Genomic DNA, 15,036 nt, shown 5'->3' on the forward strand with positions numbered 1-15,036 from the left:
TATGACGTCAAAGCAATATTTGGATATTTTTGGGTTTTTTTTCATTTAAATTAAATTTTGAGTTGCATTCTGCGTATCAGCGAAGGCTAAGATGGGGTCTAAGCGGAAACCTTTGCTTAATGATCACACAGCCACAATTAAATGACTTCAGTTGTTGCAATCTACCGCTTGTAAACAAAAGTTGTCTCATCAAAAATATGTTGAAAACTCTTGAGACCAAATTAGCGCTTCATGCTTTCATGTGGGCTGAATAAATGTCCAAAAAAAAATTTTCATATCATCTCTAGTTCCCGTAAAAGGCGCAGGTTTTTTTTTTTGTGTAATACTCACACAATAACAGATTATGAAATTTGCAATTATTAATTGGGTCACAGTGACCCAAAGAGGGGCAACTGGGGCGCTGACTAATCAACAAACCCAAAAAAAAATAATACTCATAAAGGGCATCGCCTCAAACCGGATCTGGCACACTTTAAAGCCATATTTCGTAGAGTCAAAAGTGTTGCCCATGTTTGCTCGTGTTTACCCCAATGTCAGTACAAACCTCAGTCGGTCATTCATATCACTCAATTACAGTTTAAGTGTATACGAGAGCTTATTGTGAATCAAAGCTGTATCTTAAGCGGAATTACCCGAAGTTAATAAAAATTAGAGACTGAAGCTTCCCGACATTATTGTCAAAAAAAAAAAAGAAACATACGCGTGCCAAATGCTGATGATTCGTTAGCCATTTACTCTTACCATATTGTGTGTGGTCAGTGATGTTGTGATTATTATTCATAAGCTACTCACTCGGTTTGTGAGTGTGTGATTGACCTTCCAGCCGATTGCCAGACGGCATTTAAAGTCATTTTATGTTAACCATTCCAAGAAAGCTGATAATATGTGTAAACAGGCCGATCCACGATAATTATGCTAATTAACCTAATCATTTCTCTTCTCTTTTAGCTGTTTTGTCAAACAGTTTCGCGGAGTTCAGCAGTTCGTGTTGCTATTATCAATCAATGTATTGGCCATCGGGTTTTTTTTCGTTGACTCAGTCAATGTTTGAGGCTTGTTTGGAGGAGGCACTTCCGATCTTATTTTAGAAATTAGTGTGAATTCAGTTAGTTAAATATTTATTGGTAAATTCCCCCATATCCGCCGCTTGAACTTGACCTTAAGCTGCGGACCTTGCTTGCAGATAAGTGACAGCTAATCAGAGTGACAGTGTAATCTTGGGTTCAGGGTTTCAATTGATCTTTTAATTGCAAATTTATCGAATTAAGCTTAGGTCGATCTTGGCAAAAGGGTGCTTAAAAATCAACTACTTCAAAGCCACTAATCGACTCTAATATCCAAAATTTTATACTATCGATAAGTCTCAATGTTTGTTTTACGATTTTACTGTGCACTTTCCCTTGACACTTTATCGAAAATTTCAAACTCTCATAACTTTGCCAAAATTTAACCGATTTTCATGCGGAATATCATTTTGATCATTATTTGGCCTCTATTTTGATTCTGCATCAAAATCTTAATAACTTAGAAAATTCGATATTTTGGTCATCACTGTCATATTTTTTCATACCTACCCCTTGACACTTTATCGAAAATTTCAAACTCTCATAACTTTGTTAAAATTTAACCGTTTTTCATGCGGAATATCATTTTGATCATTATTTGGCCTCTATTTTGATTCTGCATCAAAATCTTAATAACTTAGAAAATTCGATATTTTGGTCATCACTGTCATATGTTTTCATATCTACCCCTTGACACTTTATCGAAAATTTCAAACTCTCATAACTTTGTTAAAATTTAACCGTTTTTCATGCGGAATATCATTTTGATCATTATTTGGCCTCTATTTTGATTCTGCATCAAAATCTTAATAACTTAGAAAATTCGATATTTTGGTCATCACTGTCATATTTTTCCATACCTACCCCTTGACACTTTATCAATAACTTCGAACTCTCATAACTTTGCCAAAACTTAACCGATTTTAATGTGGAATATCATTTTGATCATTATTTGGCCTCTATTTTGATTCTGCATCAAAATCTTAATTACCTAGAAAATTCAGATTTTTGGTCATCACTGTCATATTTTTCCATACCTACCCCTTAACACTTCATCAATAACTTCGAACTCTCATAACTTTGCCAAAACTTAACCGATTTTCATGCGGAACATCATTTTGATCATTATTTGGCCTCTATTTTGATTCTGCATCAAAATCTTAATAACTTAGAAAATTCGATATTTTGGTCATCACTGTCATATTTTTCCATACCTACCCCTTGACACTTTAACGAAAATTTCAAACTCTCATAACTTTGTCAAAATTTAACCGATTTTCATGCGGAATATCATTTTGATCATTATTTGGCCTCTATTTTGATTCTGCATCAAAATCTTAATAACTTAGAAAATTCGATATTTTGGTCATCACTGTCATATTTTTTCATACCTACCCCTTGACACTTTATCGAAAATTTCAAACTCACATAACTTTGTTAAAATTTAACCGATTTTCATGCGGAATATCATTTTGATCATTATTTGGCCTCTATTTTGATTCTGCATCAAAATCTTAATAACTTAGAAAATTCGATATTTTGGTCATCACTGTCATATGTTTTCATATCTACCCCTTGACACTTTATCGAAAATTTCAAACTCTCATAACTTTGTTAAAATTTAACCGTTTTCATGCGGAATATCATTTTGATCATTATTTGGCCTCTATTTTGATTCTGCATCAAAATCTTAATAACTTAGAAAATTCGATATTTTGGTCATCACTGTCATATTTTTTCATACCTACCCCTTGACACTTTATCGAAAATTTCAAACTCCCATAACTTTGTTAAAATTTAACCGATTTTCATGCGGAATATCATTTTGATCATTATTTGGCCTCTATTTTGATTCTGCATCAAAATCTTAATAACTTAGAAAATTCGATATTTTGGTCATCACTGTCATATTTTTTCATACCTACCCCTTGACATTTTATCAATAACTTCTAACTGCCATAACTTTGCCAAAACTTAACCGATTTTCATGCGGAATATCATTTTGATCATTATTTGGCCACTAAATTGATTCTGCATCAAATGTGAATTGACACTTTATCAAAAACTCTCATAATCGCTTGAGTACTTAGTTTATCTGCCCTGATTTGCTTATACAACCTCATCATCTTTATCTTTAATGGATCAAGTTGAGTCCAAAAATCGTTTATCTTAAAATTTGTCTCTCTCCAAACGAAGGTCGCTTTTTGTTTCTCTTGCGGTCTGTGTGTCAATTGCTCAATAATTTTCGGCAACACATACGCAGCTTCCAACAGCTTCCTCAATGCAAAATAAATGTGTTAAACAAAGTGACAGAAACTGAGGCATAAAATGGACGGTAAATGCAACAGATGCAACCACAGGCTATGCAAGTTATTGCAACTGTGCCACGGATTTACCCAAAATAACAAATTTGTAAACCTGGAAAAGCCCGCAAAAACAATGCAACAGAGCGAAAAACTTTGGGTACTTGAATTGGCCTAGCCAATTCTCAGTTCGAAGCCGGTCGTTAAACGTCAGGCCTTGGGGAAACCCCAGCAAAGCTTTTTGTGGCAAACCACTCAGTTTGCCGAGGTCTGTATTTGTATCTATGTATCTCTCAGTCTGAGTCTCAGTCTCCGCATTTGTATCTCTCTGTTTGTTGGCTTACATAATCCAAACCCAAATGCAGCCGACTGTGGCACGCGATGCATTCGTGTAGAGCGAAAAGTTCGGGTTTGTGATTCATTTTGATTTATTATACCCTATTATTATGCATTAACAGGGGGTTATGCAGCTTGAGTACGCAGTAAAAGTATTGAGAAATATTATATATTCAGGAAAATTTTTATATATTTTATTTTTTATTTTATGCTTATTTCTTAGTTATATACATTTTAATTTATTTTTATTAATACATTTTTTCTACATAAATTTAAATCTGTTAATTTGTGATTTTCAATTTTAATTTTTAAATACTTCAAATAAAGGCATTTAGTTTCTTTTACTAGTGAAAAAAAAGTTGTCTACCTAAGTTTAATTTAGTTAATTAATATTATTGAAATCTAGTTGGATTTTTAAATCAAGAAATTTTTCAGTTTATATCATCAGTTTGGGAACTTTCCTTGAAGATATTTAAAGAAAAGCTTGCTAATTATATTGTTGATAGTTTTAGTTTCCAAAATAAGTGAACAAAATTTGTATCTTATAAAAATAGTTATCTGAATATTTAAGCTGCTTATTTTTGGCGCAAATAAAGTTAGTGAATTTAAGCTTCGGCACTTCTACTAGCATATTTCTCTTGCTTTTGATTGAATTTTATTTTTGATTCGTTTTGCTTGCTTGAGTTTCTTTTCTTCTTTCTTTTGATTTTGGGATTTGGCTTTGTGCACGCAGCTGGAATTTGAAAGAGTTTTGTTCGGTTTTTTGTTTATAATTTTTTTTACCTTTGGTTTTTTTCGGCATTTGTTTTGCTTTTGCGAAACTGCATGTAATAAACGTTTATGTACATGTTGTTATTGTTATTCGATTATTGTATTTATTAGTTGGTTAATCGTCAAGGTCATTCACCCACATTATGTGCCTGGCATGATTGAACAGGCTGTCAACCAACCGGCTTTAGGGTCTCCAAATTGTGACTCATACCCGCGTATTCACAATCAAGTCCATTAGATATAGCTTAGCGCTTGTGCAATGCACAATTGTAACTCCCACATATGGAGTTTATTATTGTTGCCCTTTCACTGACAGCCCTGGAGTAAATCTCAAAGTTGCAAGCTCAATTAATGTGGCAGGAAACAAAGCTAAAGCTACGTCAAAGCGTTGCGCCACATGCTGTTTCCGGTGCCATGAGAAATACACCTAAAGTGTGGTGTGGAGAGAGGGGAAAAAGTGGAACAGTTAATGCTCAGAGTCAGTGAAAGCCATGCTGCAAGTTCAGGGAGTTGTTGTTAATCTTTTGTGGCAGCTGAAATGTTTGTCTTTTGTTTTGTTCAGTAATTGTTTTATAGTTCAACCCAGCTCAGATTACATAAATTATTTAAATTGCTCGCTTCTTACCTTTTTTTATGCCCTCTCTTTTTTGCCAAAATTGCCGAGTTCTGTTTAAAGTTTAAACTTTAAAAATATGCATGTAATGCTCTTGAGCATTTTATCTAAGTGGCTTGCATTTGATTGCCTTTGATAACATTTTGTTTAGACTGCAAAAATGATCTCTCTCTTTCTTTCTTTATCTAGCTCTGTCTCTTTTTGTCTGCTCATCTTGTTAGTGTGGCTTTTGTCTACGTCGAAGGACCGCCCATGGTCAGGGCCAAAGCATCCTTATAGTCCTTACAGTAACAGTCAATGGGATGACAGCATAACGACGCATTCAAATCGCCGCTCTATTGATAAACAAACAAACCGATTACGCAGCGGTTGGCCAACGCACCACCCAACCACCCAACCACCCAAAAAAAGCACCCGCTGTGATAATTGCGTTTAATCAGCGCAGCAGTTGACAGATAGATAGATGGATAGATAGATAGATACGTATGTATCTACGACTGCAAATTCAATGAACTCTGCGCAGCATTTTCTGTAGCAGCCTTTTAGGCGCTGCTTTAAAATTGTATAGCGTGGCGCCCACTTGCGGCAGGTAGCGGCATTTGCAGCATACTTTTGTGCTCAGCGATTGCATCATTTGGCCTGACTGCACCCCAAGCTGCAAATGACAGCTAAAGACAGCACAAAATGGCGCACAGAACGAGGGTAGAAGGGAAAGTTGGGCTAGTGAGGTTGACAATAGCGTCAGCTAATCGATATGTACCAATAATTGTCAGAGCTTGCGGGTAGTTCAGCATCAGAGTGATGCTATGACCTTTTTGCTGAATGGTTTTCGCTTGCCATTTTACGTAATCAGAGCAACGACAACAAATAACAATTTGTTGCACCAAAAACTGCACTTGTCACTCTTGAAAGGCGTGTGTGTGTTTTTATTTGCAACCTGATGTCGCATAAGTTTAGTTATTGCATAACTTGGCATATCAAAATTTGCTAATGGTCAGCGGTCAATTAACTGTTCTCAAAACAGTGATTTTTGCTTAACCTTTGCACCTGAATGAACATTTGCAAGGTTCAAGGTTTTAAATTTCATAAATTTCATTGATGTCATTTGAAACTCTCTTTATTTTTGTTGTGTTGGCTGCTCCATTAGCTAGACAACAACCCGAACCACCCGAACCACCCGAACCACCGACAACAAATCGCGGGCAAACACCTGGCATTGGCATGGCTTCTACGTAGAAGGAACGACCTGCTGACAATTGTGTCGGCCTACTGACTACTTACTTTCTTGTCATTCGATGAAAAGGAAACTCACACATGCAGTGGGAGAAAGGTGCTCTCAGGTCGATGGCTGATCAGGTCGAGGCAGGCCGAGGTCATTTGTCAGTGAGTATTGTTATACACTTGCAGTTAGTATCATAATTTTGTGATGAAATGTGTAATGCATTAAAAGAGGCAGATCTGATGCTATTTTATATATATTTATAAAGGAAATTGAAAGAAAAATATAGAGAGAGAGAAAAAAATGAGAATTGTCAGTGATAAATTGTTGGAAATTTTACAAAAAATTATAATCAAATACATTTATTATGTGGTCTGTCCCGGTTTTTACTTTTTCTTTTATGAAATTATTTAATGGTAAATTTTCACATTGAGTTTTGGCAAATTATTACTTAAAATTTATTGTATTTCACTTTATATGACTTGAATTCAGCAGCTCAAAATGTAATTCAATCTGCAAAAATTTTGATATATGATATTAAAAAAATTTAGCTGAACTGGCCTATATATGAGATTAACATCTTCTCTTAAAGTAAAGCCTTAGTTATCATCTTCTGGGTCGTATCATCATAATAGCTTTTTTAAGAGAGTAAGAGTCTTCATGAAAAGTTAGCCAATTGATGCCACTGAAGCTGGTGTCGTCTTTATATCTTCCCGTCAACTGGCTGTAAGAATTCAAGTTTATAAACGAACTTTTAAGAAATAAATAATCAATGTATACCTATGTATACAATTGGCGTACCACCAGGCTCCAGGGTGTATTACGGCGCAGTTTCCCGGTCCAGCATCATTATCGCGATCGAACGTAGAAAATTTCTTTTTATAATGATATGAAAGTGCATCGCCTGCTGTTCCATTGGCTTTGCCCAGAGTGTGTAAGATATATTGTTGATCCGCGTTGCCTATTGCAAATTCTTCATACCTCTCAAACGTTTCTTTCCCCTCAAAATCCTCAAGAATTACAAGCAACTCGTAAGCTCTTTCTGTCGTCAGTGCGTTTATATTATCCAAGCCCATAAAGAATTCTCCATTCAGATCTCCGAATCCATGTTGATACTGAGTCCAATTCCGATAAAAGTCCACTGTCCCGTCCAATCGCCTTAATATGATAGTCCACCCACCTCCCTGAGTTTCCGCATCGCAGACAACTTTAAGGGGTTGACTAAATTTGGGAAGAAACATACTGTACATTCCACTGGACTTGGCCGTGGTACAAATAGGAAAAGAATTTTTAAATATGTCGTCTATCAGCTTTCCTTGTCGTTCCTGCTCGACTCGAATAAATTGAATATCCGATTGCAGAGACTGAACATTCGATTCCTTAATAAATCGATCTATCAACATTTCCAGTCTATTTAGCTCCGATTTAATAAATTGAATATCCACTGCCATGAGAAGTGCAACCATCTTTTCTTGAAGATCCTGAATGTTTGATTTTATTAACTTGGCCTGACTTTCCTGCTCCGCTCTAAAAAAATTGTTTAGATTGCGAAAATTTCGAAATTTGAAGTCTTACCTCAACTCGGATTGTTGTGAATTTAATAAAAGAACTAAATTCGTTTCATTACGCTCGGAAATATGTTTCGCATTAGAGAACAAAGAAAATTTATATATTATAAGTACTATGCAAATTATTTTCAACAACATGTTGCAACTGATCGTTATAGAATGCCTGACAAGACTGATTAAGTCAAAATTTGACTTCAGCATACGAAGTGAATTTTAAAGCGATTATCGCAACAATTAAGTATATAATACATATGCATGTATAGTTATATGAAACGTTTGTCGTGTCTACGTATATAAAAATCGCTGGTATACTCATAGCATATTCTTATCTACATCCGTTTAAAATTTTTGGAATGTTACACATATAAATAACCTTATTTCTTAGTGAAGTTCAAATTTCGTTATATTATTTTAACATTTATTTTTGTCAACAACTTGAAGTCAACAAACAACAAGAGAAAATAATAAAATGACTAAAACAAATTAGCTTATGTTGGTTGAAATTTTTTTGTATTTTTTATATATCTGGCGTTTTCAAGATATTTCAACTAATATAAAAACTGTTTGGTTTTATAAGAGGTAACTTCATGTTATTACTCTAAAATAAAAACTTCTTACACTTGTGAGCAAGGACATTAAATCTTCGACGTGTCGAGAATAACGTTGCTTGTTTTTTAAGGGTTCACTTGCTCTACATTGCTCCACAATGTTGTTCTGATGACGTCAGAGGCAAATCCTAACCCTGCCCCCAAGTACATTCATCTCCATCAGCTGTGAAATGTAGCGCAAAATTTAATTGGCAGTTCCAATGTTTTTTTTTTTTTTTGGACAACAACTAACTAATCCGTCAGCTGGGAGCTTTAGCCAGGCGAGCATGAAATTCCCCTTTTTTCCCTAGAAATAAAAGAAAATGCAGACAGGCAAGGATTGGGATTTTAACGTGGGCTATTTGTGTATTTATTACTGGTTCAATTTCTGTACAAATGCAAATGCGAAACTCAATTTCCATAGAACCTGACGGCGGAGGAGGAGGTGGAGGGCGCAGTGTAGAGGTATCTCCAAGCCAAGGGGGCATGGTTATGGACGTAGGTCGCCGCTGGGAGGACGGAGGAGACGACAAAGCTCCGCACCGCGGGTGTCAGCAGTGGAGTGCGTTGTGGCACGCTGCTGTGCACCACAGTGGAGCTCTGATGGGAAACGGCTGTGGGTATGTGCTCCACCAACTCGCCCCATTTAATGAGCGCCGGCTGGGCGTGGCCAAAACTCAAAAACATCGACATGACAAAAAGGAAACTCTAAAGAGGAATATTGTAAACAAAAATAGCAATCAGAGTGAGTTGCACTTGGGGCAAGTTCACTTACCAATTGCAACTGCATCTTCAGGCGTTCAACTTGAACTGTTTGCCCTTCAAAGTGCAACTGCAGCTTTTATAGCTGGCAATCGTGAAACATTCTAATGGGCAACACCTTGAACATGAGACAAGTCAATTGCTTGGTCGTTTGTCCCTTCTCCAACCTGGTGTAATCCTCTGCGAATCTTGAGCGCTGATTGCGTTATGCATACCCAGTACTAAAATTTCACAAGGGTGTAAGAGGTTCGTGACAATGTGTTAAGCAAAAGAAAGCACCTCTGACCTCATCTAAAAACATTTGTATATATACTTCCATATAATCGAAAGAAAGTTTGAGCTTCAAAAAAATTTTAAAAATATATATATTTAACACTACAGTACCTATTATAAGAATTAATATTAAAATATACAAAATAAATAACAAAAATTACATTTTTCTTAAATTCTTTCAATTTATATTTTATAACAAACATTGAAAATAAGGACTACACAATATTTTTTCAATAAAAATATATATTTAACAATACAGTACCAATTATAACAACTAATATTAAACTATATAAATTATAACAATTATTATTAAAATATACAAAATAAATAAAAAATAACATTTATTTAAAATTCCATACAATCAAAAAAAAGCTTGAGCTTAAAAAAATTTAAAAAATATATATATTTAACAATACAGTACCAATTATAGCAATTAATATTAAAATAAATAAAAAAAATTACATTTTTCTTTAATTCTTTCAATTTATATTTTATAACAAACATTGAAAATAAGGACTACACAATATTTTTGCAATAAAAATATATATTTAACAATACAGTACCAATTATAACAATTAATATTAAAATATACAAAATAAATAAAAAATAAGCATTGAAAATAAGCAATACACTTCATTTTTTCAACAAAAACTGAACATTTTTTATTTAATTTAAAATATTTCTTTTAGATAAAAGAAGAGAACATTACTTAGCTCAAAAAAAAATTAAATGATTTTCTAAAATTATAATGTTATTTTATAAGATTCCTGTGATTCCTGATATATTCTATATTAGCTCTAGTAACCATCTGTATGAACCAGTCAAACTCAGAAAATTTGAGAGCTAAAATTTTTAATTTAGGTAGGTTAGGTAAATTAAGATAAAGTTCTTAAACTTCTGCTTGATTTACTATATAAAAAACTCAGATATATTTTTGATTTTTGTTGTTTACATGCATTTTATCAATACTTTGACCATTATCACAGGTATCTCACAGTCGATCACACTCGACTGTAGCTTTCTAAGTTGTTATTTATGTGCTTGTTGGTCAACATTAAACATTTGTCTGTTTACTTTATTGATTTGCTGTGGGCAGTAAAGAAAAAACGCTCAAAAGATTTGCAAATGCGAATTCTTTATTCCAGAAAAAAAGAACAGAACAGTATAGAAAAGAAAAGAAAAGATAAGAAGAGAGACTACATAGAAACAGCGTAGATTAAGGCAGTTACAGTATAAAAGGCAGAGTAATTTGAGAATGCGTTAGCTATCAGAAGTAATTTGGCAATTGTTTTCTCTTTGGTGGCATATTGTTGTTTGTTTGTTTGTTGTCTTTGAAGCATCTGTTGTTCAATTGCGAAGCAATACAAGGCGAGGATCAGATGTGGAAAGAGTCCAGACCAAAGGTGATTGCTGACGCACGAGTTGTGTGGTACGCACGGCAGGTGCCACAATTGGAGTGACCAGACGTCGATGATCATGGACCACTGTCTGGCTTTGATGTGAGATGGCTGTGGGCACATGCTCCACCAGGTTGCCCACCTTGGCCAATGTGGGCTCCTGTATGGTCAACACGGTGCGAAGTCCCGAACGTGCTGCCACAATGAGGGGCAGGGGCACAGAGACGGGCACAGGCGAGACTAGATGGGCATCAAGAGCATCGGAGCGGCCACTGGCTGATTCAGTTAGTGCATCATCTGCCTGAGGCTCAGCTGCTCCGCTGTTGGCGCTAGCGCTGCTTTCTGTGGCAATCTCCGTGGATTCCTCGCTGGCGGGCAAAGGCAACACTTGCGAGGATTTGGCCTGGCTAAGAGCCACAAGATTGGCTGGCCATTCCAAGGTGCCAGCATTAACTGCGCCCAACGAAACGAGCACAAAGGCAATAAGGCACTGGAAAGCAAAAAAAAAATATAAGAATTAAGCAAGTGGGAAAGGCTATAGTCGATATATGTAGTCAATATATATATAAGTACTTTAAATAAATTACTACTGCATACTTTTATGTGCTTTTATTGAAATAATAACTTTATGAATAACTTTGGTTAGCTATTACTACCGTTCTATTTGTCCGATCTTGCTGCGGATTAGTGATATTATAGATAATATTAATAGATAACGTTAATTACCATAAAAACTGTACTATCTTAAAAACTGTGGGTGTGGTGGTTTTTACAATTTGCGTGGGCGGAAGGGGGCATTTTAAAAATTTACAATAAACTTGACCTGCTCCAACGTATTTGGAGACTGCGAGTTAAAGTTTGGTATCAGTCTCTGAGATCTAAGCGCTCACACGGACCGACAGATGGACAGATGGACAGACGGACAGGGCTATATCGACTCAGCTGTTGATGCTGCTCAAGAATATATATACTTTATAGATCGGAGATGCCTCCATCTCCACAAAATACCCCTTTTACCTATTATTTTAGTAACAATTATAATTAACAACAGATCTAGACTTACCAGCTTAAACATGATTTCGATCTCAATTTATTGTTTTGTTCCTGCTTTAAAAACTAGGTGAAGGCTATTGATTGACTGATGCTTTAGCTAACATAAAACCTGGCTTTTATACCCATATCTCAGTTGCGCCTCAGTGAGCCAAGAAATGCATCGCTGATTGCGACAAACGAGAATCAGAAACATTTATTTATTCTTACATGTTTTGAAATTTGAATGCACAGAATACAGAAATTCAATACTTATTTAAAGCAGATCATCGGGCAGCTTAATATCGCATTTATGCTGCTTATTCAACCAGTATTTTTCCAGATAACTGATGGGATCCTTGGGCTGTTCACGTGCCACCTCCAACATGCCCTGCATCAATATGGGCACCACTTCCTTCTCCAGATGTTGACGTTGCTCGGCAGCGGAACGATAATATTTCGTTTGTTCGCATTTCACTTCATCCTCCTGTTTTGGCTGCTTTGGTGGCTTCTCTATACGTGGGCATTTAACGGTTTTAATTGGTGGTAGTGGCTTTTGCACAGGTTTTGGTGGTTTCTTTAGATCCTTGGGACAGCACATAACCCAATTCTTGTTCTTTTTCTTCTCATTCAAAGTCTCCTGTTTTTTGTTTGACATTGTAAAAGATTTAAAACTACTTGTAATACAAAAGCTGTGCTAATATGATTTTATACGTCAAATGTTCCAAATCCAAGTGCTAAGTGAACTAAGCTTACATTGGAATACAGGTTATTATTTTTAAACTACGCTGGAATCAGAAAATTTTTGATATAATACACTATGATAAACAGCGTTAAATGTTGAACTTAATTTTAAGATTGTCTAAAAATTAGCTGGCTCAAGTAAAAACACTTTTATGTTTTTTTTTCCATTCGAATTTGTTTTTGATGATAACAGCTTCTAATGTAGAGAATCCAGCAGAGAACGACAAAATTACTGATAAGTCGAGTCGGAGATTCCCTTTGGGCTTAGAGAGATTCCTTTAGTCTAGTTTCAGAGACTTTTAGATGTGTTTTACATAATTTTAAATAAATGCTTTTGCCAAAAATGCTTCAAAATATCGCAGCTTCTTTAATGTCCAAGCTTTAATTTTTTCAAACATATTTTAACAATCACAAAAAATTAAATGTCATATATTTGTTATCAATTTGAACAACATTTTTAATCAAAGGTCATTTAATTATGATTAAAAAATTCATTAAAATGTATTTTATGTATTATTATTCATTTCAGAAACACCGATAATTTCAGTTGCGCCGTTGCTCAACTTGTTGAATAATTCAAAATTCTAGGGAATTTGTAATTGCTGATAACAAAAAGCATTCATTATAAACAAGTCAAATGTTGGAATAATACGCTAGATCAGATAAGTTTTAAAATACTTATTAATTAGTTAAGATTATTTGGCATATGTGAATAATTTTAACTATTTAATAAATATTTGAAAACATCACCACAGAAAAAAAAATTATTCTAAAATTGTTGCTTAAAATTCAACATTTAAGGCTAATTATCGAAATAATTTAACTGAATTTTCATCATTTTCAATCATTATCATAATCAAATTTTTTCATTTTCGCCATAACTGAATTAATGACAGTTAATGAAAATTCTCTATTAAAAAAGTGAATAAATTGGCGCAGTTTAAAAGGAAATTTGTATATATATTTAATACGAATTGCTGCACATTTTAAAATGCGCAATTCGCGGCGTAACGAGCACAACCAACACACGGAGTATTAATTAAGAAGCGTTATCGATGCCAACTACTCCTGGGATATGTGATGCGTGTACTCCTTGTACATGTGTACATACATACAGATGTAATCCTCTTAACGATTGACTCAGCTCGTGGCTCTTGTGGCACCTTATGTAATCGGAGCTATCGCTCGCTGGGCGGAAATCAATTCAGGCGAAGCATCTGCCAATGGAATTGATAGGGCTACTGGATGGGGTTTCAAGTTAAGCCGCTTAGTAGCCATAGCTCAGGTCTCCAGTTCTTTTGCTATGCAATGTTATGCAATGTTTACTTTAGCTATGCAGGTTCAATCAAATTTTGAAAACGACACGTTCTTTTTGGACGTTAGACGTTTGAAAAACTTGGCCAAATCTGCATAGAGGCCACCAAATAGAACATAGCACAAACGTTGCTCCAAACTCCAGATGTGATGATCCAAGCGAGCAGCCATTGCCAGATACTTGAAACAGATGAGTATTATCAGAGCATAGATATGAACTTGCCGTCGACTGAGTCCAAGTCGTTGACTTTGATGCAATTGGAGCAAGTACAGGCCGGAGATGCAGAACGATACTTTGGAGTTTCTGTAGGTCATCAGCAATGAATCAGTCAGTGATAAGAAGCTGCAGACTCACGTGCTCAGCTTCACATAAGCGGCATTTGACAATTGGCAACGATTGATGAGTAGAGCAGCAATTGGTTTAAGGAACTCGGCACCACTTCCAACCACAGTGCCAATTATCAAGATGGGCACCAGAGCATTATGGCCATACATTCTGCCTGCCAGCTGGATGGCCTTGTCGATGTGCACCACCTGACTGATGGCCGTAATGGGTGCTGATAGCATGCGGAATGCCACACAACGTGCCACCACGAAGGCACAATCGCAGGGACTGTAAAAGATGAGATACCACGAGGCCGTACACATCAGCATCTCCTGGACATTACCGAGCGGCTCAAGTGGCAATTTGCCGAGCAACAGATTAACCAATATGTCACCTGCATAGGTCAGCATCACATGATTTAGCCAGAGCACAAAGGGTTGCCAACTTCTGGCTGCCGTTGTTGATGTCTTGGCCAACTCCTCTCTCAACTGCATGGCAATGAATGTGTAGTGCAGTGTTTGAAAGATTATGTGATTGGAGAATTGCTGCAGAATGTTGGGCAAGTTCATTGTCTTCTCCTTTTCCAGCCACACAAGTGCGTTTTTCTTAGACTTGCTTTTGATTTGTTTGAGCTCACTTGAATTTCGAGACAATTTACAAATTGTTTACTTAATTTAAAAAAATAAATTGGAAAATAGAAATTGGAAATTAAACTTAAACTGTTTGGGCGT

General features: G+C 35.6%; 5 protein-coding genes across 6 annotated transcripts; all 5 read right to left on the reverse strand.

The window, feature by feature from the left end:
- Positions 1 to 6,614: 6,614 nt before the first annotated feature.
- On the reverse strand, positions 6,615 to 7,965 carry LOC117787965 (ficolin-2-like). Its single transcript, XM_034626609.1, has 3 exons — positions 7,882 to 7,965; positions 7,108 to 7,833; positions 6,615 to 7,030 (listed from the first exon to the last, which is right to left on the reverse strand). Exons 2-3 carry the CDS (start codon positions 7,770 to 7,772, stop codon positions 6,913 to 6,915), a joined length of 783 nt encoding a protein of 260 aa, XP_034482500.1. The 5' UTR covers positions 7,773 to 7,833; positions 7,882 to 7,965; the 3' UTR covers positions 6,615 to 6,912.
- An 881-nt stretch (positions 7,966 to 8,846) lies between these two features.
- LOC117788392 (retinin) lies at positions 8,847 to 9,261 on the reverse strand. Its single transcript, XM_034627156.1, has 2 exons — positions 9,237 to 9,261; positions 8,847 to 9,169 (listed from the first exon to the last, which is right to left on the reverse strand). Exons 1-2 carry the CDS (start codon positions 9,249 to 9,251, stop codon positions 8,873 to 8,875), a joined length of 312 nt encoding a protein of 103 aa, XP_034483047.1. The 5' UTR covers positions 9,252 to 9,261; the 3' UTR covers positions 8,847 to 8,872.
- A 1,353-nt stretch (positions 9,262 to 10,614) lies between these two features.
- LOC117787007 (retinin) lies at positions 10,615 to 12,027 on the reverse strand. The gene is made up of 2 exons (XM_034625442.1): positions 11,957 to 12,027; positions 10,615 to 11,383 (listed from the first exon to the last, which is right to left on the reverse strand). Exons 1-2 carry the CDS (start codon positions 11,966 to 11,968, stop codon positions 10,844 to 10,846), a joined length of 552 nt encoding a protein of 183 aa, XP_034481333.1. The 5' UTR covers positions 11,969 to 12,027; the 3' UTR covers positions 10,615 to 10,843.
- An 86-nt stretch (positions 12,028 to 12,113) lies between these two features.
- Positions 12,114 to 12,666, reverse strand: LOC117787739 (protein dpy-30 homolog). Its single transcript, XM_034626342.1, has one exon. It carries the CDS (start codon positions 12,578 to 12,580, stop codon positions 12,200 to 12,202), a length of 381 nt encoding a protein of 126 aa, XP_034482233.1. The 5' UTR covers positions 12,581 to 12,666; the 3' UTR covers positions 12,114 to 12,199.
- A 939-nt stretch (positions 12,667 to 13,605) lies between these two features.
- LOC117787981 (trimeric intracellular cation channel type 1B.2) lies at positions 13,606 to 14,997 on the reverse strand. Of its 2 annotated transcripts, none has more exons than XM_034626626.1 (2): positions 14,336 to 14,997; positions 13,606 to 14,273 (listed from the first exon to the last, which is right to left on the reverse strand). In XM_034626626.1, exons 1-2 carry the CDS (start codon positions 14,872 to 14,874, stop codon positions 14,012 to 14,014), a joined length of 801 nt encoding a protein of 266 aa, XP_034482517.1. In that variant the 5' UTR covers positions 14,875 to 14,997; the 3' UTR covers positions 13,606 to 14,011. The 2 variants fall into 2 exon arrangements, with proteins under 2 accessions (XP_034482517.1, XP_034482516.1); XM_034626625.1 differs by having other exon boundaries at positions 13,606 to 14,284.
- Positions 14,998 to 15,036: the final 39 nt, after the last annotated feature.

This window comes from Drosophila innubila (genome assembly GCF_004354385.1).
Source record: "Drosophila innubila isolate TH190305 chromosome 3L unlocalized genomic scaffold, UK_Dinn_1.0 0_D_3L, whole genome shotgun sequence".
Classification (NCBI taxonomy): Eukaryota; Metazoa; Arthropoda; class Insecta; order Diptera; family Drosophilidae; genus Drosophila; species Drosophila innubila.